Below are 27391 nucleotides of genomic sequence, written 5' to 3' on the forward strand. Positions count from 1 at the left end.
TTAAAATGATAACGATTGCAATGTGCTATATAGAAACGGTCCAGCCGTGGTGTTGCGAGCCTTGATTCGTGGCCAGTTTCAGGCCGTTCTCGGGGAAAACTTGGCTAGGTAAGATTATATTGATTTTGAGTAGACTTTGAAGGACGACGGAATTAGTAATTCTTCATGGTGTTACTTTCGAATTGCGTGATCGTTTCCTACACGGCGCAATGCTTAGATATTCGCGTGGCAAAAATGTCGCACGATGACGCCAGTTCAGCAGCAAATAGTCATCCCTCAATTGGTCCGGAGCGAATCATCGCCAGCAGTGACGCTGCGTGGAGCACAGAAACTTTTACGCAATCGACATTCGAGGCTAATAACGACATAAACGAAGCAGAGCGAAAGGGTGAGCAATGGCTGAGTAGTGAAGGCCCGGAGGTAGCAACTAGACGTAAGTGCGTCCGATTTACAACTTCTTCGGTCGCCGATGATGCTACGTTGCGCAAGTTTATCGAAGGTGACGAAATATTAGACCAGAGGAACCCTTTCAAGAATGCCGAGCACACCTTTGGTCAGCCTGACGGTGGACAGTGCACCAGCAGCTTGTACGATGGAACTTGCACTGATAAACCCGATGCAATGGACAACGACTTTATAACGAAGGAAGAAATATTAAGGCAATCGAAATATGTGAAGACCTACATTAAGAACCCCGACAAGCAGCTGAACTACGACGAAAGTGTTATCCACAAATTGAACGCCATAAGGGCGACGGGAAGGGACGTTCGGGATGTGGCGGTCGTTGCACAAATGCGCCCACCGATACCGGCTCCCCGCACAATCCGTCATGAAACCAGTGACAGAAATAACAACAGCGAGGGCACTATCCGATGGAAAGGCCACAATGACCGGTTAAAAATGCAACGCAATGTTGGTAAGCCCGTTCCGCGCCTGCGACGTGTGTACAGCGATTTGAAAGTTCGTACCGGTTTGGCCGATGCCGAGAAATCGCTGTACGATTCAAACGAGGTCGTGCAGAACGCCCTAAAGTTCGACAGTCGCTTTCGTACGGTGGAGTTTGGTTCACAGGATGACATTGATTCGATCGCGGAGAAAACGGACGACGGTGGTCCTGAATCCGCCCTGGCGATGGCGGGCGAAAGCGAGGATGTTGTGGGAGATTGCGTTCCAGCAACGGTTCGCCTGCCGGATCGAGAATGCGCGAAAGAGCCCACAAAGCACGTCGCAACGGATGATGGCAAAAAATCTTTTTCCAATACGGTTAAGAGTGCTGACTTTAGAAAATATCTGCACAGCAAAGGACTGTCTCTGGTCCCGGCCAAGCAAAAGTCGACGCTAGTGAACGTCGATGCCAAAGCGGGGACGATTCGAACCGGTGCCTGCACAACGCCACGTCCATCGACAAAACTTTCAGTCCTCACAAAGTTCCTACAAAACAGCTTATTCGCGACAAAATCGGCTAGTGATCCCGCCTACCCACCCATGCTGCAGCGCTCATCTACGCCAGTGCAGCACAGCGGCATACCGTTGCCCGTTCCGCGATCGAGCACAGGTCGGCTCATTAAACGGTCCGCTTCGGTGGACGCAAAACCAAAGCTTAACTTTAGACAGATAAAGTACCTGGATGGTGGTAACGTTGGTAACCAGGCTGGGTTACGGCCTGCTTCAGCCGTAGATTTCAATCGCTCCAAACTTCGCTCGTCCACTACCGACCGCCAATCAGTAAACCGGCGCCCGATGCGGCACGCAGGCGTTCAGGTGAACTTTGAGGGTGACACGACAGACTCGGCTACAGCAACACAGTCGGAAGCTTTCCAGCGCCGCCAGCTACCTAACGATTCAAAAGTTCCACTAACCTATGTTATCGCCGGTCAGCATGCGAAGTTGCGCCGAGAAAACAGCTCGCGGATAAATGTTGGTACATCGACACACACGGTGGTTCCTGTGTACTCGGAACCGTTACGGGACGCGTCGATGATAGCGAATGTGGAAGGGCACCGCGCTGATCCGATAAGCTATCACATTTACGAACAAACACCGGACAATCTGCGCCGTGAGATGCTGTACGGAAGAATAGGCTATCTACAGAACAGTCAGCTAGGCGCATGGCATCCACAGGATCGCCGGTCGTTCAGCAGCATGCAAGAAGGGCCAACCTATGGTCGGATTCGTCCTCCCTACGTTTCCTCGCCCCTCTCGACGCAATCCACACCTGTCCGCCGCACTTCCGAAACGCTCAATCGACAACAAATCCTGCAAAAGGTGTACGACTTTTACCGCCGCTCAGTACGGGCCAGCACAACTTCCGTCGCCAATGCCGGCATGGCGGCGGTTGATCGTTCACAGTCGAAAAACAGCGCACCTAGCGCACCGTTGTTCCTGTTCGAGCGACAGCACCGGGTACAGCGTGCGCAAAGCATGAACGATGCACGCGTAACGCCGGCCAACCATGGCCCGCTGCTTGCCCCTGCAGTTCAACCGAGACCAAATGCGTCGAAAGACCGTCAACCGAATCAGCACGATAGGAACATCGAAAACATTTACGCCTTCGTGCACAAGAAAATGCACCAGCTCAACGTACACGGTGAACCCTGCGGCATCGCCAGTAGGCCGCCGGGTGCAGGTACAAAGCCAGCTACGGGCACTTTTCCGCGGCGGGTGACGTTTTTTAACAGCCAACAGGCCCTACCTCCACTACCGAGTTCGCATGCAATCGAAGAAGCGGACTATGTCAACATTCGCGGTGCCCCCGACGGTAAGCAATAAGTTTATGGTGTGGAGTGTTTTTTGTCGGTGTTGTGGCATCTTTTTCACGCACATTTAACGGGTGTGCACATTATAATTAACAAACGCCGCTCCTCGCCTGTTGTTCTGGTTGCTACTTGGTAACAGTAATTTTTTTGCTACTTTACAGGCCTACTAACCTACGGCATTGGTTCACATTAAAAGGAGTTCAGTGTAGCAAAGTGTAGCTATTCTGAGGCAAAAGTAAGCTTTCGCTTGTTGTTGTTGTTTTTGTATGTTTCTCGTACGGTACATTATAAATGTTTCACGTTCCTTTACTCAGCGGTCTCGCCAGTTGTTTTCGTTTCCGGAGTTAGGCGTGTGGACCGCATGTAACTGCTTTATTTTGTTAATTTGAAGCATGCTTTACGCATGAGAAAATTTATAGTTTCTGTTAGTACGTACCATTTTTTATCATTTGTTTTTCATGTTGATCTTTCTGTTTCTTTCGCACTGCGTTTCTGTGAGTGTTGTGCTAGACGCGGTAGTGCCACTTCCTGTAACTGAATGCTAGTTCATCCTCTTCTCCGCTACTTTCTGCTCACTGTTTCACAGGCATCCATTATCGAACAACGCAATGCTGAGAGATTTCAAACAGCGTGTGATTTTGGCGCTATATTTCACTAATTGAAACCGATGCGCTAACAGGATCGTGATATAGAGCCAGCAACCAGTACAGTATTCTAAATCGAGTGGTGAAATCCAGTATATATACCGAAAAAATTGAGTGCTCTTTGATCGCGCAGCCTACATCGTTCATGATCGTTTTGCTAAGCTCTTTACATACACGCAGCGATATACACACCTTTTGATACATGTACCATACGCGATTTTAATCTTTTATTGTACGTTTGATAATAAACATGTGTGACGCATTTGAATATCGGCTTGGAATAGCTTGTTTTAAGACACCGTTTTCGTTTCAATTAACCTAGTGTTTTCTAGACCAAATCACGTGTGAGTATCGCCTGTTCAAACCATTGTTACTAACCCGTGTCGTATTGATCTGTAGGGGGTTTCCGAATCCGAATAGGTAGGTATAAAATCATAATCATTTATTTAGGGTCACTTTCATTCATGCCCTGGCAAAGCCCTGGCGGACGTGGATCACGAACGTCTTAGTATTGCAAAACTAGACTTCGCCCAAACATGATCGGCAAACAGGGTCTGGGACCAGAACTCGTGCAAAACTGACATACTATATTTATCATAATGTAATTAATATTAATCATAAGGGTGTCGTAGGGCTGATGAATTCATTATTCAAGCTCGCACATTTGTTTTGAACGTGTCGATCAAAATTTTTGCTTTGAACCACCGCCCGGTCAGCAGGGCGATTCGGGCTGATAGTGGTGAGGGAAGATATCCCTATCAATGTCGTGGCCGTTTGTAGGTTGGCGTCGGCAAATTGTCGTAGGGCATGCGCAGCACACCGGGATACCGCCGTCGTACGCCGTAGAATCGATGTGCATGTGTGCGAAGCACGAACCTTCCCTTATCCTGGCAGAACTAGGGTGGAACTTTTCACAGTCGATAGTCGTCGCGACGAGAGGAACGCACCGCACTGCTAAGATAGGATAATGGTGTACCATGGGCCAATGGCACAAGTTAATACAAATTTTTGTTAATTAGACAACCAGGCAATCGTGGTGTAAAGTCGTATCGTTTGTAACAAAAATGGCTGCGAGCTCAGTGTTGTAACAACTGCATCGCATTGCCAGGATGTGATGCTCGGTAGTTCAGTCGAGTACAGTGTTAAGGTGACTTTTGTGGTTGCTCTAGTTACACAGAACATCAACTTTGACTATTGCGGCCATTAAAAGAATGTACTGCCGTGCCGGGGTGCATCTGCGTTTGGTGGTCAAAACGGCAAATCCGCGTTGAATTAGCACTCGCGTATCCTGACCGGTCCAGCGTGCCGCCGTGGTCATATATAAATGTGCATAATATTCTGGTCCTATGAAACTTAGTTCTCCAGCCAACAGGCCGGACCGGAAATTGAAATTATGCACCCAGGCTGCGAGAGGGTCTTGTGTTCTAATCAAGCAGTTCCCTAGTGGTGGCGCAGAGTACGTTCGCTTCGGATGGTGGCAAGGGAATCGAAATACCATTTTGTGTGAAAATTCTGTAACCTTTTCGAGGTGTGTTTTCCGATTTCCGACAGAACGCAAACGAATAGGGAGAGCTGTGCAAGGCGTGCAGCACACCCTCTCGTGTGAGTGAGCGGATCGGGTGTGTGAGTGTATTTTTCTCGGTTCGGAACACGGTGTTAGCAGCGGGGCGGATAAAGCATTAGGCTCCAGTAGCAAAGGAAAAAGCCTCCGTATGAGTCAGAGCGGTAGGGTCTTAAACAGATATATTGGTGAAACACCGTCTAATCCTTTTGTGATTGACTAAAATCCTCCCGGCGCTATACCAACATTGAACACCGCTGAGCGGCACCGAGAAAGATAATATAGATCCAAAAGTTGTAGCACCATAAATTAAAGAAAAAATGCTGATTCGTTGGAAAAGTAAGGATAAGAGCTCTTCGTCAGCATCTTCCTCGTCGAGCACGTCGAAGAAGAAAAGGAAAGGACGTGAAAGTGGTACGTACTACATATTTATTTTTTCCCCCTTTTGGGTTCCTTTTTTTATGCGTGGCGGATGCAGGCGGTGTTATGCAGCGCCCGGCAAGAAAAGGATCAGCCTTTTCTCTGTCCAACCGTTTCCGAGACGGGTGGAGCGAAAAATTAGCCGCATATGTAAGTGCGCCGCCTGAACAGGGTGGGGTTTATAATCTGCGCTACGCAAATGAATCTTCCCGCATGAGGCATTGGCCTTAAACAATCCCCTGTGTGGTGCCTGTCTCCTCAAAGTAAGACGAAACGTTGTAGAAAACGACATTTCAGGCTGTGGAAAAGAATTTGAACCCTGAGCGATGGGAGAGATGACACGGAAGAAGGTTTTTTCTTCCTTACGAATCCTGTTCAACTTTCTCTGTGCTGAACAAACGCTCATGACCTGGTACAATACGAATGTGCCCGAGGTGTCTGAAACCATTTTTGTCACAGGCATTGCACTGCGTGAACGAATTATTAACTTATTTTCTTAGACATTATTAAAGTTCAAAATTGCAAGTGCATAGTTAAAATATGGATTACTGTTGTTAGTTGGGTGGTGCGGTGAAAAATAGATTTTTTTGATTCTATTTAAGATTTTTTTAGTAATTATTTGTGTAAATTGGACGACTCCTGAGCTTGGCGAAAAGCAATGGACCTGGCGATTGCTCCGAATGTGGGTTTTAAATTTGGCTCCACTGAACTGAGTGTTCCGCTTTTTGCATGATTGAATACTGCCATATAACAGAGAGCGCCTACTAATTTAATGGCTCTAGAGGATGATTACGGCGACTCCGTCTACTTTGAATGCATTACATATCATCATAACCGAATCATTTGTTTAATACATTAAATATTGACCTTTTAGTAGGAACAAATGAGCACACTGTTCCGCAGACTCGTATTGCAAAACAAAAAATAAATCCAAACACTTTACGTGAACAATTTCAGTTTGCCGGCGTTCAGGGTTAATACTTTCACAAAGTAGAATGCAGTGGGCTCCGTATAAAAGGGATTTTTCGTACCGGTTCACTCTACAAGCTCTAGCTTTTAACCCCGAATCAGTTCCATAAAATACCTTCGAATCTTCGAATCAGTTCCATAAAAACCATAATTTGTACGAACCACATCAGTGGTTCAAGTGGACCTCACTAAGATTAGTCACTACAGCCAAGTACTTTACCTTGTACAGCTTCGGATCTATAATTACATACCACCACCATGACATGAATAAACTTTTGTTTCAGCTATTTGAAACAATAAGCGTTTGCTGTCTTTTCGCTTTGGTTCTTAGACGCAGTAAGCTAAACTTACTTATGAAGCTCACCGCACACAGCACGTTAGTTGGGGTATGCAAATTAAAGGGGCCTGAGCATGGGTACTCTCGATGGTCCTCGACCAGCGACCGGGTGGTGGTAACGTGGGTTGGAGAACGGGTTGATCGTTTTATACAAAATTAATTCTTCATTCCTTCTTTCTTCCTCAACGAACCGGCCTATGACAAAACTAATTCACAGAGGATGACTGGCAGAATGATAAAAGTAATAGGAATCAACCGAACGATCAAGGGGCGGACGAGAGACGGCGATCGGCACGTAGCCGCGAGGACCCCCGGCGGCACACTCTTGGAGGGGATATGCTTCAGTATCAGGCACAAACGCAACCGCCCAACATTCAACGATCGCTCGAATTTGAGGTAAGCGCGCGCGCGGGTAAATGGCGTCACAGCGACATTTACTAATCCTCGTGCCACGTTTCCGTTTTAGAACGCCCAAATGCGCGTCTATACACCGACCAATCAAGGTCCGCTGTTCGACGATGATCCCGGCATCATGTCGGAAGCAGAAACGGCCAGCACCGGGTTTCGGCGTGGCGGAAAGCAACGATCATCGCTTCCGGTGGTGCGGACGCCTTCCAAGACGCTCGAACGACCGCTGGGGCTGGTCTTTTTACAGTACCGTTCGGAGACGAAGCGAGCGTTGTTGCCAAACGAAATTACTTCCATTGACACCGTGCGGGCCCTGTTTGTGCGTTCCTTTCCAAGGCAACTGACGATGCAGTACCTCGAGGGTCCGAACGTGAAGATCTACATCCATGATTCTAGCAAAGATATGTTCTATGAACTGGAGGACGTGAGGTAACATACAAAAGCCGTCGGGGCGGCAGAATGGGTCACCGATGTTTACGTTTCGATTCGGGATCCCGTTCGTTTACAGATCACACCTTCGCGAGATCAGGGATCGATCGGTGTTGCGGTTGTTTGAGTCGAACGAGGTGAGCGCTCCGCAGATGTTGCCGGGGGGACAGAATATTCCACAACCACTGCAGCCGGCCGCTATTCCGAACCAATGGGATCAGGAACAGGTAGGTCTGTGTGCGTTGCGGAGAAGAAGTTCGGCCCTTAACGTACTCTGTATCCGGCACTTTCAGAGCTATTTCAGCGAACCTGAGTTTGACTCGGAATACCAGCATCAGCACATCCACAAGAGCAAGGTACGTTTGTACACGTGGTTTAAAGTAACCGTTTTCCGTTTTTTATTAACATCAATGGTCGGACTTCTTATCTTCCTTTCTGAGTACACATAAACTCTCTACACCTGTCACACACACGGGGGGGGCGGCTATGGCTTTCGTAAATAATCTAATAAGGTTGAGGTATTTAAATAAGTGTGCACTGGTCTAGAACTGGGAAAAAGAGGCATTCGCCGGACTCTTAGCACTAGAAGTGACCGCAGTGAGAGGACGCCTTGGCTTGCAGAGCGCCTGCCGGCTCCGTCGTCGCGTCCTTCCAGGCAAACACCAGCGCCTTCGCGAACGGTTCCGGGGCACACTTGGAGCAGATGTTCAGCACCGCCCGTACCTCTTCCTCGGCCGGTTCCTTATCGTGCTCGCGAATCTCATCCTCGATGTCGGTTTCGCGGCCCAGCTTGTTTTTGAACTCGGGCAACCCAAACTCGGCCAACCCGTCGAAGACGTATTCGGACCCCTGGACCAGTGAGCCGTCCTGCAGCTGCACCAGGTCACGTTTGGTTTTCGCTTCCGTAAGCGCCACGGACGCCGGTCTCGCTTGCCGCTTGAAGATCTTGCGCGCTACGAGATCGGTAGGAAGCTGGACGATCGAGTAAGATCCACCGTTCGTAGCGGGTGGCGCAGCTGACAGCGAGCCACTGCTGCCGTCCGGGAACGTAAAGGGAGCGTTACTTTTCACCGATGCTGGAAGCGATGAAAGTCCTGACTGCGGGAACTGACTGAGCAGATTGGTCGTTGCCAGTTGCTCCTGTAGAAACCGGACACCGGTACTGAACTGTCCGTTGATGAAGTTGGTCGTAACGGTGGGACCGGGCCCAACGGACGGGCTAAACCCTCCGACCAGCTGCGAAGGAAGACCCTTGATAGGAATGCCCAGACTGCCGCTGTTTTGCTGGCCGTTCGCAAGGTTAATCTTGACGCGCGTCGGAATTTGTCCGTTCGCCAGTTGGGGGTTTGTAGGTTGTGGCGCTACCTGTGGCGGGCGGACAGGGGGGGTTATTAGCGGAGAACATTTAATCAGTAGCCGCGGAGCGTACGTGAGTTGATCGCGACAAAACTGGTGACCACTACTTACCGTCATGAGCGGGCGGGCCGTGGTGGACGTAACCTCGCCTCCGTTGTGGTCGAAATGATGCACGTGGTGATGCTTGTGGTCGCGATGGGCCTTGCCGGCACTGAGCGCTATCTTGTACATCTGCACGGCCGTCAGCTCGAAGTGTAGCCCGACGTCGGTCGGCCCGGTAATCGAAGGGCCGCCCGAGAACAGTGCTCCGTAAGGCTTGATTTCATAATTAACCAACTGCACGTGCGCCAGCGTGTTCGTCGGTAGTCCCCCCAATCAGTTGACGGCCGCGCGGATAAAAGAGAGCGAAAGATTACTTTTCCAGAAACCTTCACGAGCGCACCGCCGTGTGTGTCGTTGGTGGCCCGGTGAATGTATCTCAAGGTTGGGCGCGAAACCACACGGAGCTTGCGGAGCGCGCTGAACCACTTGCCGACTTACCCGGTTGTGGAATCCGCGTCCTACACGCTCCGATTTGATCCAAAGCTGCCACTCGCCCGTTTTTCCATTCCACGAGGCACACGCATGGTGCCACTTTCGCATTTTGAAAGGATAGTTCAACCTGTTTCATTCGATAATTCGGAGTCCGATGTGATTTTGTTGTTGTTGTTTAAAGGTTACGTAAGCTTGCATTGTGCGGCTGTGTAGTTTGGTTAAGCCTTTCTTCGACTCACCTAAACAGTGACTGGCCGTGAACGGCAAGGCTGATGTAGCTCATTCCCATGCTGTTCGATATCCAGAGCTGTATTTCGCGCGGTTCTTCGTCGACTGTCCATACCGGTTCCGACCGGACCGGGAAAAAAGATGCAAGCAACGAGAAATAGCTGAGGCGCAAGCTAGGTTTGTGTTGGGGTATGTTTTCTTTTCATTGTGTTCTCTTGGCACGGTCGCGAAGAGAGGGATAGTAACGCCTCTACAGTGCCCGACTAAACCGGAGCTAGTTTATTAGTTAAATTACAATCAAAACCACGCGGTCAAGCAGAAATGATAGAACCTTGCAAACGGCAACGGAGTTCAGCGCAAAAGCCTTTCCCCAACTACTTACCCGAGTATGTCAGAAGCGTATGGTCGCCCGTGTGGTTAATGAAGCGCATCCACGTGCAGAGCGTAAATTGAGATAGAGCAGGTAGTTGGTTGCCATACTTCACCATACCATCGTGGTCAAATGCGTACTTATTAAAGCTGCATGCATCCTGCGGTGGTGGAACAGGTCATAAAATGCTTATTAATAAGTGGTTATCAAACACTTGTTACAACACTGCGTTACAATAGCTTGCCAAACCGGCGAAGGCTCCATACTCTCACAGAAAAGTAGTACAGGGTGGTCAAAAACGCGTGCACATTTTGATTTGGTTATAAAACAAAAACGGCTGAATATTTTTCGATGCTTAAACATTTATTTGAAAGGTTGATCATCAAATTTATGTGTGAAAAACAATTTCGCTCAAATGTCCACCACGACTGGCTTCGCAGTACCCTATTCGGTCGACCCAAGTTTTGAGCACTTTTTCGACTGTCGTTGGTCCTATCGCGGCAATGGCAATTTCAATTTCGCTCTTAAGGTCGTCAATAGTTGTTGGTTTGTTTGCATAACATTTATCTTTCACCGCTCCCCAAAGATAATAATCCAAATGCGTCAAATCGCAGCTTCTTGGAGGCCAATTCACATCGCCATTTCCGCTGAATGTTCGATTTTCAAAGATGCGGCGCAAACAATGGATCGTGGCTGTCGTTGTAGAGCACGTAGCGCCATCCTGTTGAAGCCAAATGTCGGCTAAGTTCTCAGCATCAATTTCGCCAAAAAAACAATTAACCAACATTTCTCGGTGGCGTTCGCCATCGACGGTTACGACGGCTCTTTCTTCATTCTTTCATACGGCGGCCGATGGTGCCACTAGACCAAAATCCGCACCGAACAGTCTCTCGTTGTGGGTGCATTGGCTCCTCATGCACGACGTGTGGGTTTTCCGAACCCCAAAAACGACAATTCTGCTTGTTAACATAACCACCGAGGTGGGAATAAGCTTACATGAAATGTGCTTTTCAAATATCGTACAGTTTGAGATTAGACCTACCACTTTGGAAGTAAGTTTTTAATATTTCCCAGCTTTCTTCAAGCGTAAAGCGACCCATTTCGTAAATTTGGGAGTGTCTACTAAATGTTTACATTTTCCAGAATCAAGTTTGACGTTTTAAACGTCAAATAATGAGTAGTTCAAAATGTGCACGCGTTTTTGACCACCCTGTATAATGTATTTACATTATAACGAGGTAGTTGTTTCGTTTCAATTATCTGATCGAAATTTGGCACAATTTTTGTCCAGTTTTATTCATACGAATCTTCGGAATTCTTGTTTGGTTTTATTCAGTTTGCTTGTCTTTCTTTTGATTTTGAATCTACCTTCTATTTACCATCATTAACTATATCCTTTCGTCACTTTATGGATAATCCGATAATTATATCTGAGAAGCTACAGGTTTATCCATTTTGTATTTTCCCAATTACAGCGCTGGCACTTGCACAGCTTTCGAACATGAACTTAAGTGTCAGACGTTTAGTTGAATGTTTGCCATTTTAAAAATTGAATCGTTTAACAATAAAAAAATACGCCAATTGTGAAAGCGAAGAAGCACTTTTTTACTTTGAAAACCCCCAATCGATTAAAAAGAGACCGTTAGAGGCCAGAAAAAGTGACCCTATGGTGCACATTATGGGATGGAGGCGTCATGGGACCCCATTTTTTGAAAACGAGGAAAGGAGGATCAGTACCGTTAATTCCGAACGATGCCGCCAGATGATAATCAATTTGTTTTGGCCTGCAATTGAAGATATGGCCTTGGAAGGACACCGTTGGACTTTTACTTGTGCGGCTACGCAAAAGATGCCGAAACAGCCGAAATGTGTAAAAAAGTCATTGAAATTTATCTTATCACAATCGAATGTTGCCATAGATCCCGAGGCGGCCATCTGAACAAGATTGTGTTTCACGCATAATGGCAAAGACTAAACTTTATGATAACAAAAACTTTTATTAAAATCCTCATTTTTCATATAATTTTTGAAAGTTTGTTTTTGAAACTACGAAATGGATAACCCTGTATTTTGTTCCCTTCTTCATACTTTTTTGTGTAGTTAGCATATTTAGAATAATTTCAAATTCTGAAACTGATTTGATGGCTTTTAAAGTATTGGAGATTTTCTGAGAGCTTGCCATCTTGCCCTGCTGTTTGCACTCAACGAGTCGCCAAATTACTTCTTCCACCTATCCTCGTCTATTGCTACTTCTACTATCGTCAGCACAACTCGCCTGCCAGACACAATCTCGATTTGATCAGCACACGGGTGAGGTAATCATAGATCATTTGGCTGCAATGATCATTCGATCATGAAATATCCACAACAGATATTGTCTAGATCATATGGCGGTTTTCACACTAGGTGACCAACGGGTGTACGGGAACTTTAGAATGCGGACCTGTATTCTGTTGTCAATCTGACGAATGTGACAGCCGGTATCAAATTCCTTACTGCGAGATTGAAGGTAGAAAAAACACTCGTTTTCATCATGTGCACGATCAACCAATTCAAGAAATCTTTTTATTGTATAACCTTGTTTGGAACGCCTACAAGGTACCCAATTAATCAAAAATTGTCAAGTACAAACACTACCTGGTTTGTAGAAACAGGTTATTGAATGTTTCTAAACTGGTTAAACGGCACGATCTGTCTCTGGCGCTCGCAGACTAGTTCCAATGTTAGAATACTCTGTTCTGCGTACCAAAGGTGATCAGGTTAAGGTCGCCAGTTGCTTTGCTGAACGGCGCCATGACAGACTCACTCTACCAACCATTTAGCACTCCAAGTCTACATTACGCCCGAAGCTTGCCCCACTTTATGATGTAAAAGTTCTCAATTATGATGGCCCTAGTAGATGGAGGTGACATCGGCTACTCGTGCCTACCACCAAAGGATACGAACACAATAGATACATAGTATAAACAAAAGCAATAACCAATGGGATTAACAACGTGTTGTAAAATCTTAGAAGTAGCCACATCGCAAAGGATTGTAAAAGAGCGACCTGAAGATCTGATGCCGTGACTCAGCGTAGTGTGCAGGCGGCCGATTATCGGTGTGATCCCACGCGCCCGGGTCGATCCCTGACCGCCATCTAGCGACCATTTTTCGTTGCTATTACGCGGCACTGTGTGACTATGCTGAAGGTAAAACAAAAAAAGGGTCTCCAAAATGCGGCAAAAGCACATGGGGGCAACATGGGGCATGGGGCTCCGCCGGGTACGGCAAGGCATCGCTTGCACCGGTGATTTTCTAGCTGTCGGTGATGTCGCAGGCTTATGCCCGCGTCGAGTGCTGTAAGTGACTTCTTGCGACACTCTCTCAGCGTACGCACCGCATGGCAAACAACCGACAACGACGACGACGACTGCAACGCATTGCAAAATGATCGCCCTGCATATGCAACTTCGAGCGGTGTGTCCATGCGGCCCACATTACATCATAAATTTTGCGCAGATTTTGCACCCCACGGCATGGCGCGGTCCGGCGGCTCGTCTAAGATTAATCTCTTGGAAAGCGGTGTCTTCGGCTTTGTGTTTTATGCGCGTGCCACCGGGAACCTGAATCGATCGGGCGCGATCGCTAATTGCGCTTGCGCTTTCAAACGGCTCGATATGGCGCAGGAAATTATGAACGCGATTTGCATTGCGTGGTAGGCGTCGCTAGGCGATCGGCAGAAGGGCGATAGTCCGCACTCTAGTAGTCTGGATGTCGCTGGGTACTTACGTCACCACTGGCGGTGTCTCGGAACGAGGAGAAGAAATCACCGGTCAAGATACGCTCTTCGGACGAGTCCGTTTCGGGCAACAGTTTCGGGGCACTACCAATTGCCGAGGTTTCCAGACCCGGGAAGAGATTCCCATGGTACGTGGTGACCGTTTTCTGGGGACTTGCGGCCGCCAGAGTCAGACTGCCCAGCAGCACCAGCAGCAGTAGTTGAACCATTCTCGATTCCACGTACGTAACGCGATCACTGTATAGCACTATGTACCACTCTGCACACGACCACTCGGCTGGCTGGCTGGCGGAAGTCTTCTGTTACACGAAAGGCGGTTCAAACTTTACGATCGATGACGTACGATCATAGTCGTTACTTAGTGTGCACCCTAGTACTGGATTTCGGATCCTCGCGATACCGGGTCCGAACGGCTACTGACGCCGCCGAGCGGTAAGTTCGCCGCTCGATGCCTACGCGCGACGCGACGCTTGTGGCCCACAAGGAAAAGGGGTTGTAACTCTGCCTGGCGGCAGGGGCCTAGCCCCCAGCCTGCCGAACACTACAGCTTACTGCACGGGAGATGGAAACAAGGTGGACGACAACGGCAACAAAAAACTATAAACGATTCGTAAGACCTTTTGTTGGTGTGTGTGGGGGTCTTTTTGTGGTAATATTGTTTCTTGGCTCGGCGGCGCGGGTCTCGGCGCCTGGCAGTAGTGTGATGCAGGGGTTGGGGCCGATGTAATCTCCGGTGGGACGGAAGATGGGACGGAGATTCGAGTGTACGCGGGAGGTGATGAATTAATGGCACACTTCAACAGGCCGCGCTCCTCGCGCTTCCGTGCGCCCCGGTGGCATGGCTGTTGCTAAAATTTGCGCCCCTTCAAGGAAAGTGTGTGCGGGAAAACGTGGAACCAATTTGGCATTAGATTATCAATTAAGGCGCTTTAAGACGCGGCGCAGTGTAAACGAAAATGAACATACCATTACCGGTTGGTAACGAAACGATGAGTCAAAGGTCAACATTGTTTGATGGTCAACTAATACCTAACGCGTGTATTAAGGTTCATTATTAGATTTTCCGCAAAAGCCAAGCAAATGAAAGCTAAGGAATGCAATAATTTGTGGAAAACATTACAAGTCTGTGTAATTGGGTCTGTTTTTGGCAGTTTTGTTCCGTTCCCCGTCTACAAGACTTACGCAGGTATAGGCGATCCCACAGGTCTGCCCAAACAAAGTGGCGCCATTTAAATGGGAAGGTTTTAGAGTAAAGTGTAGATCTAATAAATTCGATATTACTTTCAACAATACTGTGGATCGACTTTCGGAGTATGAGTTCCGCCTTGTGGCAAATTTGTTGGCTGTCGAGCTCGAATCGGCTTTCATTCATCGGTTTTCCCAGTGTTTTCCGATATCTATTTTGCTTCGCGCCATTTTCTGTGGTGTACCGACCACGGAGGCCACATCGATTGCGATTTTCCGTTACGTAACCGTTTGGTTTCAATTCAAACATCTGTGGTGCACGCCGAAAACTTAGCACGCAATGCACACAGCTCCGATCGGATCAAATCGTCACTTTCTATCGCTTCCATCCACGCTCCATCCGCGCCCGTCCGATCGTCGCCGTCACCATCCACGACGTTTGAGCCCCTCGTACCAGCTGTGCATTAGGTTGGCAAATTTCACCTACTGCCGTGGCCGCGGTTCGGGCAATTACACTATGTACCGGCCGCGATTGTTTGCTGTGGCGCCGCTGTAAATGTTATATATCAGATGCCACGGCCCAGGCGCAAGTAGGGAAAAGTAAAAGTGTGTGGTCACTACAAGATGTACCCCTCATCACGATGTACTAGCTAATTAGGCCACCATAAACCTCTAGCGACGCATTGATGGAGGTGACGCATGATAAATCAATCAAACAAAACGCTAGTGGCCAGACTGCAAAACTGTAGAGTCTGCCCACGAGTAGTTGGCAATCTGCTCAGCTTGATGGCAACATTGATCAATTTTTGGGGATTCTCAGGCCAGGTGACGGAAACGGACGACCATATACGGAGATTGTGAGCCACTCCACCTCAAGATGAGGAGGTTGTCGTATGACGTCATAGAAAGCCTATGGAACGTTACTTCGGACGGAACATAACACGACGGCGTGCCGGTGCGCCCAGCCCCACCAGCGCATCGGAAACGCTTGATGTAATCGCTGCTCTGAATTAAAAACGAGACTTCAATCGACCGAAACGCCGTGACGTGTGCGCCATGTTCGCGGCCAGGAGGAGAAAGATTGAGGCAGATTGATCGTAAATCGTTGTCACGTCACACACAGCCCGGAGCCGAGTGTTCCCGTGCACTTTTCCTTTTCCACTACGTGTCCATTTTTTGGCGCACCTTTTATGCTGCGTTTCAGCCTTGAACAGAACCTTCGTTCCAAGGTGGAACACCTTTACCTGGGCGGAGCGAGGATGCGAAACACTTTCGCAGGGAATGGTGCTCGTAATAGAGGAAAAGGGCTTCTTGACCTTCAATTGGGAATGAGTTACTCGAAAAATTGAGCTCAGTTTGCTACGAAAATTCGTGTTCGCTGTACGGATTGATCGGTTCCGAAAAGTGTGTTATGTTGCTGATAATGTGGCTCCGTTGTAACAGATAAAATCATAACAATAACATGATTTTGAGGGCAAAGAGTCACGAGTTTAGTCGTAACCGTCGTGCACCAGTTAAAAGTGCCCGTCGTTGCCATCTCTCGTAATCGTCCATTTTATTGCTGGATTGCGACTGCCACGGTAAGTGAGCTTTTAGTGTTCAACCTTCAGGTGGAGAAAAGTTGGTGCACCTTGAACTACTGCACCTCTAGCGGTCTGCTTCGGGATCTAGCACTTATGTTCCATTTACAAGGTTTGGCGAAAAGGGTGGCCAAAATGAAGAGTCAAATCGCGTGTAGCGAAGCTCCACAAGCCGATAATGGAAACTAATGGAAACAATTAATGCTGATCCATTTTCACGCGGACCCGTCACGGCGTTAGCCCACATCTAGCATAAGCGAAGCACAGAGTGAGACTAGGGCAACGATATTTCTATGGGCGTAACGTCTCATAAGAGAGACTATAAGAGCCCAATGCTGGAACCCTAATTCATCACCTTTTGTGTTTGCTATTATATAAACTGTGTTTTTTTAATAAAACACGCGTGTTATTGAAAGCGTGTGTTAACAAAACCCCCAACTTGAACATTGCCGTTGCTGTTAATTATTGATGGTTTCATATGAATGGTAAAACTGAATGCTTCGTGAAATTTGGCGTGCGAGTGATGAAATTTGAAAGTAATTCATGAGCTACACCTAAAAGAGCTGGACAATGGTTTAACACACACACACGACTTTGGCGAAGCAGCTAAAATAGTCAAATAAGTGCTCTCATTCCTCCTTCAGATCCTTTTATACCTTTTTAATTGTCCGAAATGTTTCCGAACCATTTGTGGTTTTGTGGTGAAAGTTTTATAAATAGAACAAAAACACAAAACATGAACAAACAATCGAAAAACCTTAAAACAACTGTTTCCAGCAAACGGAAACAACTAAATGTAACTTTTTTTCGAATGCTTCTTGTTTGTAGCAACCAACCAAAACTCCCTACTATGTGGGTACAACCCAAACCCTGCCGAGAGGCATGTACTCCGACAGGAGCAAAGGTGCGATAGGTAAGTAAGACTTGAAGCGCCCAACATACCCCAACGGGATCCATACGGATAATTGTAATTCGCTTCCTACAAAAACCCCAGGCGTAGTTTCAAAGCCGATCAGGTCATATGGGTCACGCAGCAATATGGCGGCACCATTGCCGTACACTACCGAACAGTTGTACAACATTCCAGGTGTGTATTGAAGCTTTTCTGCCTATTACATTGTACTTATCGTACCGCCGTTTGGAAAAAAAACTTTGCTGCTTACAGATGGTTACATGAGTTCTCCCGAGCGCAGTGGTGCTTCTAGAGGGGCATACGAGGAGCCTTACTACAGCCAATACGGAACCCGATCTGCGACGGTGGCGCCAATTATTGACGAAGAACAGGGGTACTGCTAAGCCGACGTCATATTCGAACCGATGTACCAATAACAAGGTGTCTCTCTTTACAAGCAGGGATATATCCATCGCCGACGACCAGTACGCCATGTACGGTGTGAAGAATGTTGGACGAATTCCACGAGTGCCACCCAACCAAATGTATGATCACACAAGGTAAGATTGGCCGTTATTTAGTAGTATGCTAGCGTAGTCCTCCAGTAGTCCAGGTTTTGCTTTTATAGTTTTATTGTTGGTTAACCAAGAGGAAATAAGAGAAACCGACAGAGACTCGGTGTTCCTTGCTGCAGGCTTGAGTTCCAAACTTCTTTTCTTATTGCCTAAAAATGAGTGCTGAAGGAGTGTCTCCGGTTTATGTTGCTTTATGTCGACGGAGATGTGTTTCCGAGCGGGCCTTTGAAATGTTGAGTCTGAAGTCTGACAAATGATTTTTGGTGTTTCCAAAAAGCATTTCTTGTCAACTTTAGACACTCCAAAGGCCCAGAGTTGCCTAGGTCATGGTCATCCAACTTATTTGCGTTGACTTATTGCTTACTACTAACCACTGTCTGCTCTATTTACTGTTTTCATTCTTTTGAGAGCTTTGAAAAGCTAACCGTTATCACTGTTAGGTTAGGTCAGACACAACAAAGTGGCAACAAACCCGCGCATGTTTGTTTTGTAAATCTTTTGGCCTGATCTATGCAAACCGGCGCGTTGCGTCGACATAAGATTCGGCGAATGTGAGAAACATCTGCTGCAGCTTGTTCGCGTTGATCCCATCGAAGGGTTCCGTCGTTTCTGTAACGTGGAAGAGGTTTCGCTTTCGTCGCATGAACGGTTTTCGCTTCTTGATCGCTGACGTTAGTGTCGAGGTCCCGGTGATGGTAGGATGATAGTACGTAGTACCTGCGATAATACCGAAGGTCGTTTATTGCACACAACAAGCCGAAACTGTGGCTGATCTCACCTTTGCTTTTTATAGCTTGTACGATCATGCACAGTAAATATCCGGCGAAGGCTAAAAATGCTAAGCCAGTAATGCTTATTTGAAAAATCGTCTGTATTTTGGAGGGCTTAGAGTCCCACGACTCTACAGATGATCTGCTGTAATGAGACACGACGCTGTTGTTGAACCGAACCAAGATCTGCAACGTGAAACACATCCAAGGGTATACCTTTGGGCGAAATTGTCCATTTTCAGTGGCAACGCGACCGTGTCATCTGGTCGTTCTTCGTTGTTTCGATCGCTCAATGGGTGCACAGTTTCTCGGCTTTGCACTTCCAGAACTTCGCTGCTACCGTTAAACTTTCTGTGTAACTCTTGAGCGACACGCTGCAGTTGCAGCAGACGCATCATCGGCAAACCTTCCAAATAGTGATAATCATTCCACCGGACATAATCATACTCCAGCGAGCCGTTATTGGCGGCGCTGACCCGGCACAACACCAACCACGTGCAGGCGTAGTAGAGAGCCGCACCATAACGTATTCGGACACCAACCATTTTTGGCAACCAAATCACAGACTTTGACGCACCTTTTTTCATGTGATATAATGACTGCGACCGAAAGAGTCGACAAGAAAACGTTGAATGAAACATGACTTCCTTTCGCATACATTGGGCACAAAAAATGTGCACCCAATGCACGGCATGCATCGGTGAGCATTTTCCTTTCCGTTGCACTGTCTTGATTTGCGTGTACTAGGGCACTTCGACAGTGACTGCTGCTACTGTGAGCTTTTTGTTGCAGGAAAAAAAAACTTAAATTCAATAACGCATCATTGAACGATTTGTACTGTTAAATATTATGTAGATACATACCTTTTGTGGGCAAATTTCGTGTTCATATGATTTTCTGATACGTTTTTCTGAAACAGATTCAAATTTTCCTAGTGCGGCCTGTTGTGTCTCCAGTACTGTTCGAGCCCTATCTCCGTGGACGTGTTGATACGCTGCGAGCGACACGAAATCATTGAGCGAATCCAACTGTCGCCAACCATTAAATTGAGGCTTTTCTAAGGGCGCGCATGTTTTTGCATTTTTCAGATCAGAAGATCTGCACAGAATACGGGTTGAGCACATGGAACGGCAGCTGGCAAACCTAACCGGATTGGTGCAGAAAGCTCTCACACAAAATCCTTCGATACCACTAGTTAACAATACCCCAAACATTCTAAACATCCCAGGACAATATCGTAACGGTATGTATGTTGGCAATAACATTTTCATTAATGGTATTGTTTGCTTTGGCCTATTGATATGGTTTTTTGTTTTCTCCGATTTCCTATACCTTCCACATTTCGATCGTTTTACACTGCCATCGTTCACAAACTGAACCCCAATTTGCTAAGCGAGTCTTATGTTAGCTCTTCATCGTTGTGCATTTGAACTTTACCTACTGTATTTACTTATTTCACCTACAATTGTTTGATAATATTTAATCACAATAATAATAATAACAATGGTTGTGCGTGTATTTTTGTCAGTTGAATAGCTTACTTGAACATTTGGCATTTTTATCTATCTCGGTTGCGAGTTGTATGATTGTGAGTTGTGGTAACCAATGCTGTGTAGGTCTCCGTACTGTTGGGTTTCTTATGATGCATATTAGTTCACCCGAATTGGTAATAATATGAGATTTGTTTTATTTGTCCAAAAATATCCATATTCTATGCGAAAGCTCGCAACAGATCGTGTGTAACAATCTGTCACTCTCCAAATATATTTACATTTGCAGTAACAACTAGTTATGGCGATGCGTAAACCCGGCACTCCCTCTTAATGTCAGTTACACATAGTAGTGCACCTAGAAAAGCACTCGATCATATTGTATCCGACCCATTGCTACTCTCACGCGTTCGTTTCTATCGTTTGGCTCTTAGTTTGGGAATTTTACTAAAATTTGACTTCGGTTTGATACTGTTCCATTTAAATTGCTGTCATTCATTCATGTGTACTGTTTTTTTTCTATCAAAACTCATCTTCTCATACTCTCACCGTTAACTAACAAAACACTGATCATTTAGCTGAAGCTACTGGAGATGGTACGGTTTGCACGCGCAAAAAACCGCCTAAATTGGGAAAATCAACGTGTCGTAAGTTTATTCTTTCGAAAATATATCCCAGTATATGCCCAAATTTACCTAGTTTACTCTCAAGCTCTCTTCCATACTGTTCCCCAAGCAATTCACGCATCACCCGGGTGCCATTGCGCAACCATTTTCCATACACTTACACTTACTTTTCTTTCACGCAAACATCGAACCGCTTTTTATGTTTTTTACTCATGGTGCCCCGTTTGTTGTTCAGTGTGTAATTTCAGCTTTTTCAAACTAAATAAAACTAATACTTAGAGCAAATTGTGCCGTTTTCATTGCCCGCAAACATGATTCCTGTTGAAACATATCGTCAAAAAAAAACGAACAAAAGGTACTCCTTTTGACTGCGGCATTTGTACAGTGATTGTAAATAACAAAGAAGCAAAACTAGTTATTATTTGTTTACCTAATTAGGTCGGTATCGTTTCAGACACTAGTATAGATGCTTTGAAGTTTTCCGCTCAGCTGTGTTCAATAGTGTGGACAGAACAAATTGTAGAACGTGTAATATAGTTGCAGTAGAAGTTTAAGTTGGAAATCGGTTTCAGTGTGTGAGATTATTGCGATCGCGTCGCATTCAAATACGTTGATGTTGTTCCTTGTAGATAGTATGTAGTTTAAATATAGGCAAGACAGGCAAGACGAACGATTTGTTTGATTTCTTTTCTACATGAAAAAAAGCATGCATCAAACAATACCAGCAGTAACATGTGTAGCTTACGACGGGTGGCGGCCTTGATAGGATTGTAACTAACGCTGAACGCTATCATAGGCAAACGGTGATTCTTTATATTTTGTTGTGATTTCACAAAAAGGTCCAAATCATTTAACCTGTAACGGTAAGAAGTTTTACTTGTTCATTTCTTCGGCAGACAAGTCGGTTTCGTTCGAAAAATCTGTCTCGTTCAGCGATGACATTCAAGGTGTGCAAAAGTCTCACAGCCCTCAGCATTCTGGTAAGTGTCGCGTACTGCATCCGTTGCTCTTACGGCCGGCATGGTCACGAACCTTGGTAATGTAATGTTTCCCATTTGCTCCATGGGTCCTACTTTTAGCGGATTCTAAACCTCCGAAACCTGCGATAAAGTCGTCAACTTTGCCTAGAACATCATCCCAAGGTGGGTATAAATCGGGGAACCGTAAACGAGAACATTCGCTTGATTCGTGATTATTTGTCGTCCACCCAGAACGGGATCGCCTAAAACCACCTCCTCCACCGAAGCCCCTCGTAATGGCTCCCGGAAACCAGTACCGAACTGACCTTACCCTAGCACCGGAAGTCTACAATCAGTTGCGCGGTTTGCAGAAGAAAGCGATGGACTTGCGCACAGAGGCGCGTACGCTTCGTCGGCTAACGCAAACGCAAGCTGTAGCCGTTCGGGAGGACATCAAAGACACATTCATGAGAATTCGTGCCACACTTTTATCAAACACTGGCTTTGCGTGGGGTCAGGATGATAAGGAGCGGGTAAGTCGAGTAATTACAAACATAACTGTATTAAAGACATGTATTGCATTTTTTCCCTAAATCCACTTTGAGGACTGCGTCAATGTTGCAATTGATTTTTAGTACTGTTGCGATTTGTTTTAAAACTCTGATATCCCAAGCAGCAGAAGTCGCATAAATTTTTTTGATTAAATGATGATAGGCGGTTTGGCTCACTATCCATAGCTGGTAGTCCATAGCTCGAATCACTTCCTTTATCCGATCCTTTTATCGGTTCTTTTTTATCCGATCCCCGTTCGATTCGGTCCCTATTGATTGCAATCCCTTGAGGTTGTTTTACGGTTTATGCCATGACATAAAACACACAAAGAATAATAAATTAATGAAGGCCACATTACTCGATTGCAGACTAACCTTACTAGAGAGGAAGAAATCTACAAGCAGGAGGTGATACGTTTGGAAAAAGATCTGGCTGACCTGGAATCCTCCGTGGAAGGTCTACGAGGAGAGGTGATTAACAGACGAACTCGGGTCAATATGGTTGCGGTAGAGGATATGGCGCTGGTTCTCAGTCGGGCAAGGTACGATGAAAAATATGAAAATTCTACGTGTGAACCCACGCAGAAACAGGACGAGTGCTTACTTACGTCCTCGGCTAATTACGCTTGCAGCAAAACCGTGGCTGAGCTGAAGATGCGTTTTCCGGTACTGCAACAAGGGTTGCGGAATTTGATTTCCAGCGAAATGGAACGGGTTTGCCGCGAGGAAGCTTTCCTCAAAGATGAACCCGATCGTTTGGAAAACGCGCTGCGGCGGTGTAAAAAACTTACTGGAACGCTTGTAACACTTAAAAGGTAAAAATTGTCGTACCCCGTTCAAAGAAAACCGCTGCTATTCAGCCGAGTTAGCCAACATGCTTAGTACTGTTCTGTTCTTACACAAAATCCACTTGCCACAGACTTGCGAGCGTTCAGGAGCAGCGTTTGCCTATTCCTGACACAACCATCGTGGACGAAACGGTCAAACCTCCGGAAACGCATCACACCGTCAACAAGGTAATTGCCACATGCTTCATTCTAGTCCTGTGTTTGCAACAATCTATCCCCTGTCTGAATAATCTAAAAACAGCAATATTAGCCACTAAAAACCGAGACTAGTTAATAACATTTCTTTCATTGCTACTTGTTTTGGTTTTACTTTCCGATTATGTTTGACGTTCGATTTTTTCTCATTCTTGTCGCCCAACTGCGGGTCTCTTTTATATATGAGAAAATTTATCACAATATTTTATTCTTTCTATTTCAATCTCTCTCTATCTCTATTTCGCTCTTTCTCTTTTACTCTCTTTCTTTGTACATTCCTACATATCCGTTTTTCTAAGTCTTTCATACCGACTGTCTATCCGATTTACTAGCCTTCAGCGACTTGTTAAGGGTGGTAGCATTCGTTTTGCTGTTCGCATTCAAAAACAATCGATCAGTTTCAAGCATTTGCTCGATTGTCCGACAAAATCGAAAACGGGTTTGAAATGAAGCGACAAAACGACAGCGTTGTGAATTTAACATCTTTAAAACGGATGAAAGCGGGGCGTAGTGTTATGCAAATAATTAAAACAAGCGATTAATATACATGCACAAAGCATATCAACCTCGTACCGGCTTGTTAACTAGTTGATGCTACTAAAACTAGGCACATTTTAGTTTCCTTTTTGTTATTAAATACACTTTGTTTGGCTGGCTGAGGAACTGAATGCCTTGAATACTATTGAACACAATTTGTAAATTTAAACAGTTTGCTCCAAGCAAAGAAATGGGTGAAATAACACTGCTCGTTTTACACCGAATGCTTTTCCTGTTGGTTTTGCAGTAAAATATTTTACACAAACTCAAGCCCCTCAAACAGGAATATAATAAACAGTATTTGTCTACGGCGCATGCCAAACTTTCGCATTAATGTGACCTTCGAGGATATAGAGTATACCTTACGGTATTGGTAACAATAGAATATTGTTTTTGTTTCATGAAACAAGCAACGTGTAGCGTAGCGCAACAGCCAACATCATTTACAACATCATATCAGAATGTTCGTTTTGGTTGCGTGGTTGTTATGTTTATGTAGGCATTAATAGTATTCCAACCGTTCACATTGGCTTTAGCTCGCTCGACCACGACACTGCGCTCCATCATTTCATTCTATACAAAATGCTAATCGTTGATCAGTACTCATATTTGTTCAAGTTGAACCAAGGTTCTCTTTTGTTTTTGCTCTATTTTGCCGAGTAGCTGAATTTAATATTTGGTATTGCTTTCACTTGTTCCATACGTCTTCTGAATGTGTAGTTAAGTTGGTTACAATGTATTCTATCTCTAGATTTATCATTCCTACGTGATCTCTTTTTTAATTGTGTATTCTGGTGCTATTGAAAAATAGCAGTATGAAAACATGTACAGTGATGTAACTACCCGTTTCTGCCAAACAGAACGCTCCGAATGTCTCGAGAAGACATACCATTCGCAGTGAATAAATAGCAAAGAAAGCATTACTTCATTCAAGAGAGGATTCTAACATACTCTCAGCGTTCTAGGAGACTGACTAAGTCACATACAACTATTGTAACCGTTATTGTAAACAGAATGCATTGTTTACGAAAACAATGTAGCAGTCCGTCTTCTAGAATACGTGTATTTGATGCGCATCATTATTGTAACTAAAATTAGCAAAAGCAAAAATATTCATAACAGATGTTTTTGATGCCTTTTAGTACCACGATGTGTTGCAGTTAATTATCTACAGAGTACCCAAATGAATCTGAAATTTGACACTTCTACTGGGTTTTCCTATTTTTAATTTTGAGAAGTACTCTATCCGAGCGGTGCTTGTTCCTTCCGCCAACTCTTTATTGTGTGTAGCTACGACCCAATTGTTGAATCAGTGGAATCTTTTTATCGATCCTAGTCTGACGAAGGTTGATACCTTAACTTCAAATAAGTATCATGCAAGGTGCTGCCAAAAAGGTTTATCTTGTAGACAATTTCTGTGAGAGTACACCTCTATTGCCCATTCTTATCATGCGGATTACATTCAAAGAAAGTAAGTTTTGCTTAATTCGAGCTATCGTGTTATACGATTAATTATATATCTGGTAAAATGTAAATTTTGGACTCTCTGTTCGAATAATTTCATCCGCAGCAGTGTGTAAAGCAAGCTTACAGGTCACGCAAAAAGACTTTGTGCTTCTTATCAGTAAGTTAGCGCGGATCTCCATAATGAACACTTGTCGGAAATGTTTCAGATGTTCGGTATTTGGAACAAAATGTTCAACATACTCATACGATTCACCAATCGTATCGTAAAACCTTAGAAATGGGCATACTTCATTGATGAAAGAGACTGTGTCGGATGTTTGCGGATGTCGAAAACTTTCGTTTATTTGACAATTATTTTAGTAGTTTCCTTCCCACACCACACTTTTTATCGATATGACAACTACCATGATATGTACTTTTTGAGTCCACGATATTAAAAGTTGCGTTAAGCTAGGTAGATGTTAGGAGTAGAAAATAATTCTGCACCCTCCCGAAAGCTATCGGCCATATCGACAACAAAATCGAACAGTGGCAAATGTGTGCGTGATTTTCGTTCAGTCAGCATAACACATTGTCAGGGCGTAAACTTTGGGACTTACGCAACCGATGGTTGTTTGTTGGGTGGTCGAAAAATAAAACAACCTATGTACTACTGCGAACGGAATCGATCAGCAACATTTTATGATGAGAAAAAAGTAACACTTCTTGGTAAAAGTTTCGTCACCTATGTCCCTTCTACCGCAAAAAAAATCACTATTTGCAAAAATATTTCCAGCACATTTTGATTAAATGTTTGATTTGATTCGCACTTTGGTTTTTATGTATCGATTTTGTTACACTTAAATGGAGTTTATGTTTAATTTTTAATATCACAGACCTCCGTTATTAACTCCTCATCATCATCATCATCATCATCAGTGTTACTAATTCAAATCACATTAAATACAATGCTATATAAACTCCGTGCAATACTAGTGTGCCACTAGCTCCAAAGCTGCTTATACTAGATCTCAGACGCCAAATCCCGAACGTGTTCTGTAGCATAACCGCGACCACCACGACAACCTTCATTCATGTACTGCCATGTTTCCTCATCGTATGACAACCTCGTATCCTCACCCTTGCCTCCTTGTTCTATATTGCGGAGTTCCGTTCACGACTTCTAATGCTAATGTTTACTCCACACGGGTCGCGTAGTTAGTGCTCTGACATGCCCCCGAAATCCTTGTCCGGACCCCGCTATCCTGTCTCACCGTTTCCAGCTGTATAAACCACCCGAAATAACTCGACGAACCAAATCACAGTTTGAATTGAATCGAAGGCTAAAATGTGCATTCATATAATTTTGTGTTTTATAGTTCAACTGGCGATGGAGTTCTAACTTCAAAGAGGCGATCAATGAGTAAACTATGCTCTTACTTAAATAACATCAAAACAAACAGTTTCCTCTATTTTACTTTCACAAATTATGATCGTTATAGTTTTTTTCGTTCCACAAATGTACCGCGCATAAGGAAGCGTAACAAAAGTGTCTTTTAAATTCCTTTTACAAAATCAATCGTTCTCTATCTTCTTCACACACACACACACACGCAAGCCTCACACTCACATCCACTGTCTCTACTGGTTTTAATTCACCACCACTGCTGGTATCCCTGTTGCCTCTCTACTGGCTGGCTCACCACATCACAAATCGACACTATTTTTGCACAAAACACCCACAAAATATGATGCACCTCGCGGCAATGGCATACGATCTGCCTCGAGCCACGCTCTATTGTGTTTTCAACTCCTTACGCGAGATGGTGCCATGTGAGAGGATCCTCAGTGTCTGTGGCGATCTGTTTGTCTGTTGTCCTGCGCTTGATTGATTTTTCGCTTCTAGAGTGCTGAATGGTTTCGCATAATTGAATCTCCGTTTCT

General features: G+C 45.3%; 3 protein-coding genes across 3 annotated transcripts; 2 read left to right on the plus strand and 1 right to left on the minus strand.

The window, feature by feature from the left end:
- Nucleotides 1-396: 396 nt before the first annotated feature.
- On the plus strand, nt 397-3659 carry LOC128278836 (uncharacterized; the record flags this gene model as incomplete). The annotated part of the gene is made up of 2 exons (XM_053017562.1): nt 397-2758; nt 3343-3659. Coding segments are annotated over 2 exons (2391 nt in total), but the record flags the coding sequence as incomplete, so codon positions are not given.
- A 1622-nt stretch (nt 3660-5281) lies between these two features.
- On the plus strand, nt 5282-26874 carry LOC128277994 (coiled-coil domain-containing protein AGAP005037). The gene is given in 18 exon segments (XM_053016615.1): nt 5282-5375; nt 6905-7111; nt 7152-7524; nt 7604-7751; nt 7818-7880; nt 15570-15578; nt 17387-17471; nt 17724-17844; nt 17912-18010; nt 19884-20038; nt 20870-20932; nt 21808-21891; nt 21991-22053; nt 22123-22403; nt 22791-22963; nt 23054-23236; nt 23341-23437; nt 26827-26874. Coding segments are annotated over 18 exon segments (2346 nt in total).
- Nucleotides 7905-14176, minus strand: LOC128277995 (uncharacterized). Its single transcript, XM_053016617.1, has 6 exons — nt 13784-14176; nt 10025-10172; nt 9654-9747; nt 9421-9541; nt 8992-9216; nt 7905-8889 (listed from the first exon to the last, which is right to left on the minus strand). Exons 1-6 carry the CDS (start codon nt 14000-14002, stop codon nt 8107-8109), a joined length of 1590 nt encoding a protein of 529 aa, XP_052872577.1. The 5' UTR covers nt 14003-14176; the 3' UTR covers nt 7905-8106.
- Nucleotides 26875-27391: the final 517 nt, after the last annotated feature.

The sequence above is a fragment of the Anopheles cruzii genome, chromosome 2 (assembly GCF_943734635.1).
Source record: "Anopheles cruzii chromosome 2, idAnoCruzAS_RS32_06, whole genome shotgun sequence".
Classification (NCBI taxonomy): domain Eukaryota; kingdom Metazoa; phylum Arthropoda; class Insecta; order Diptera; family Culicidae; genus Anopheles; species Anopheles cruzii.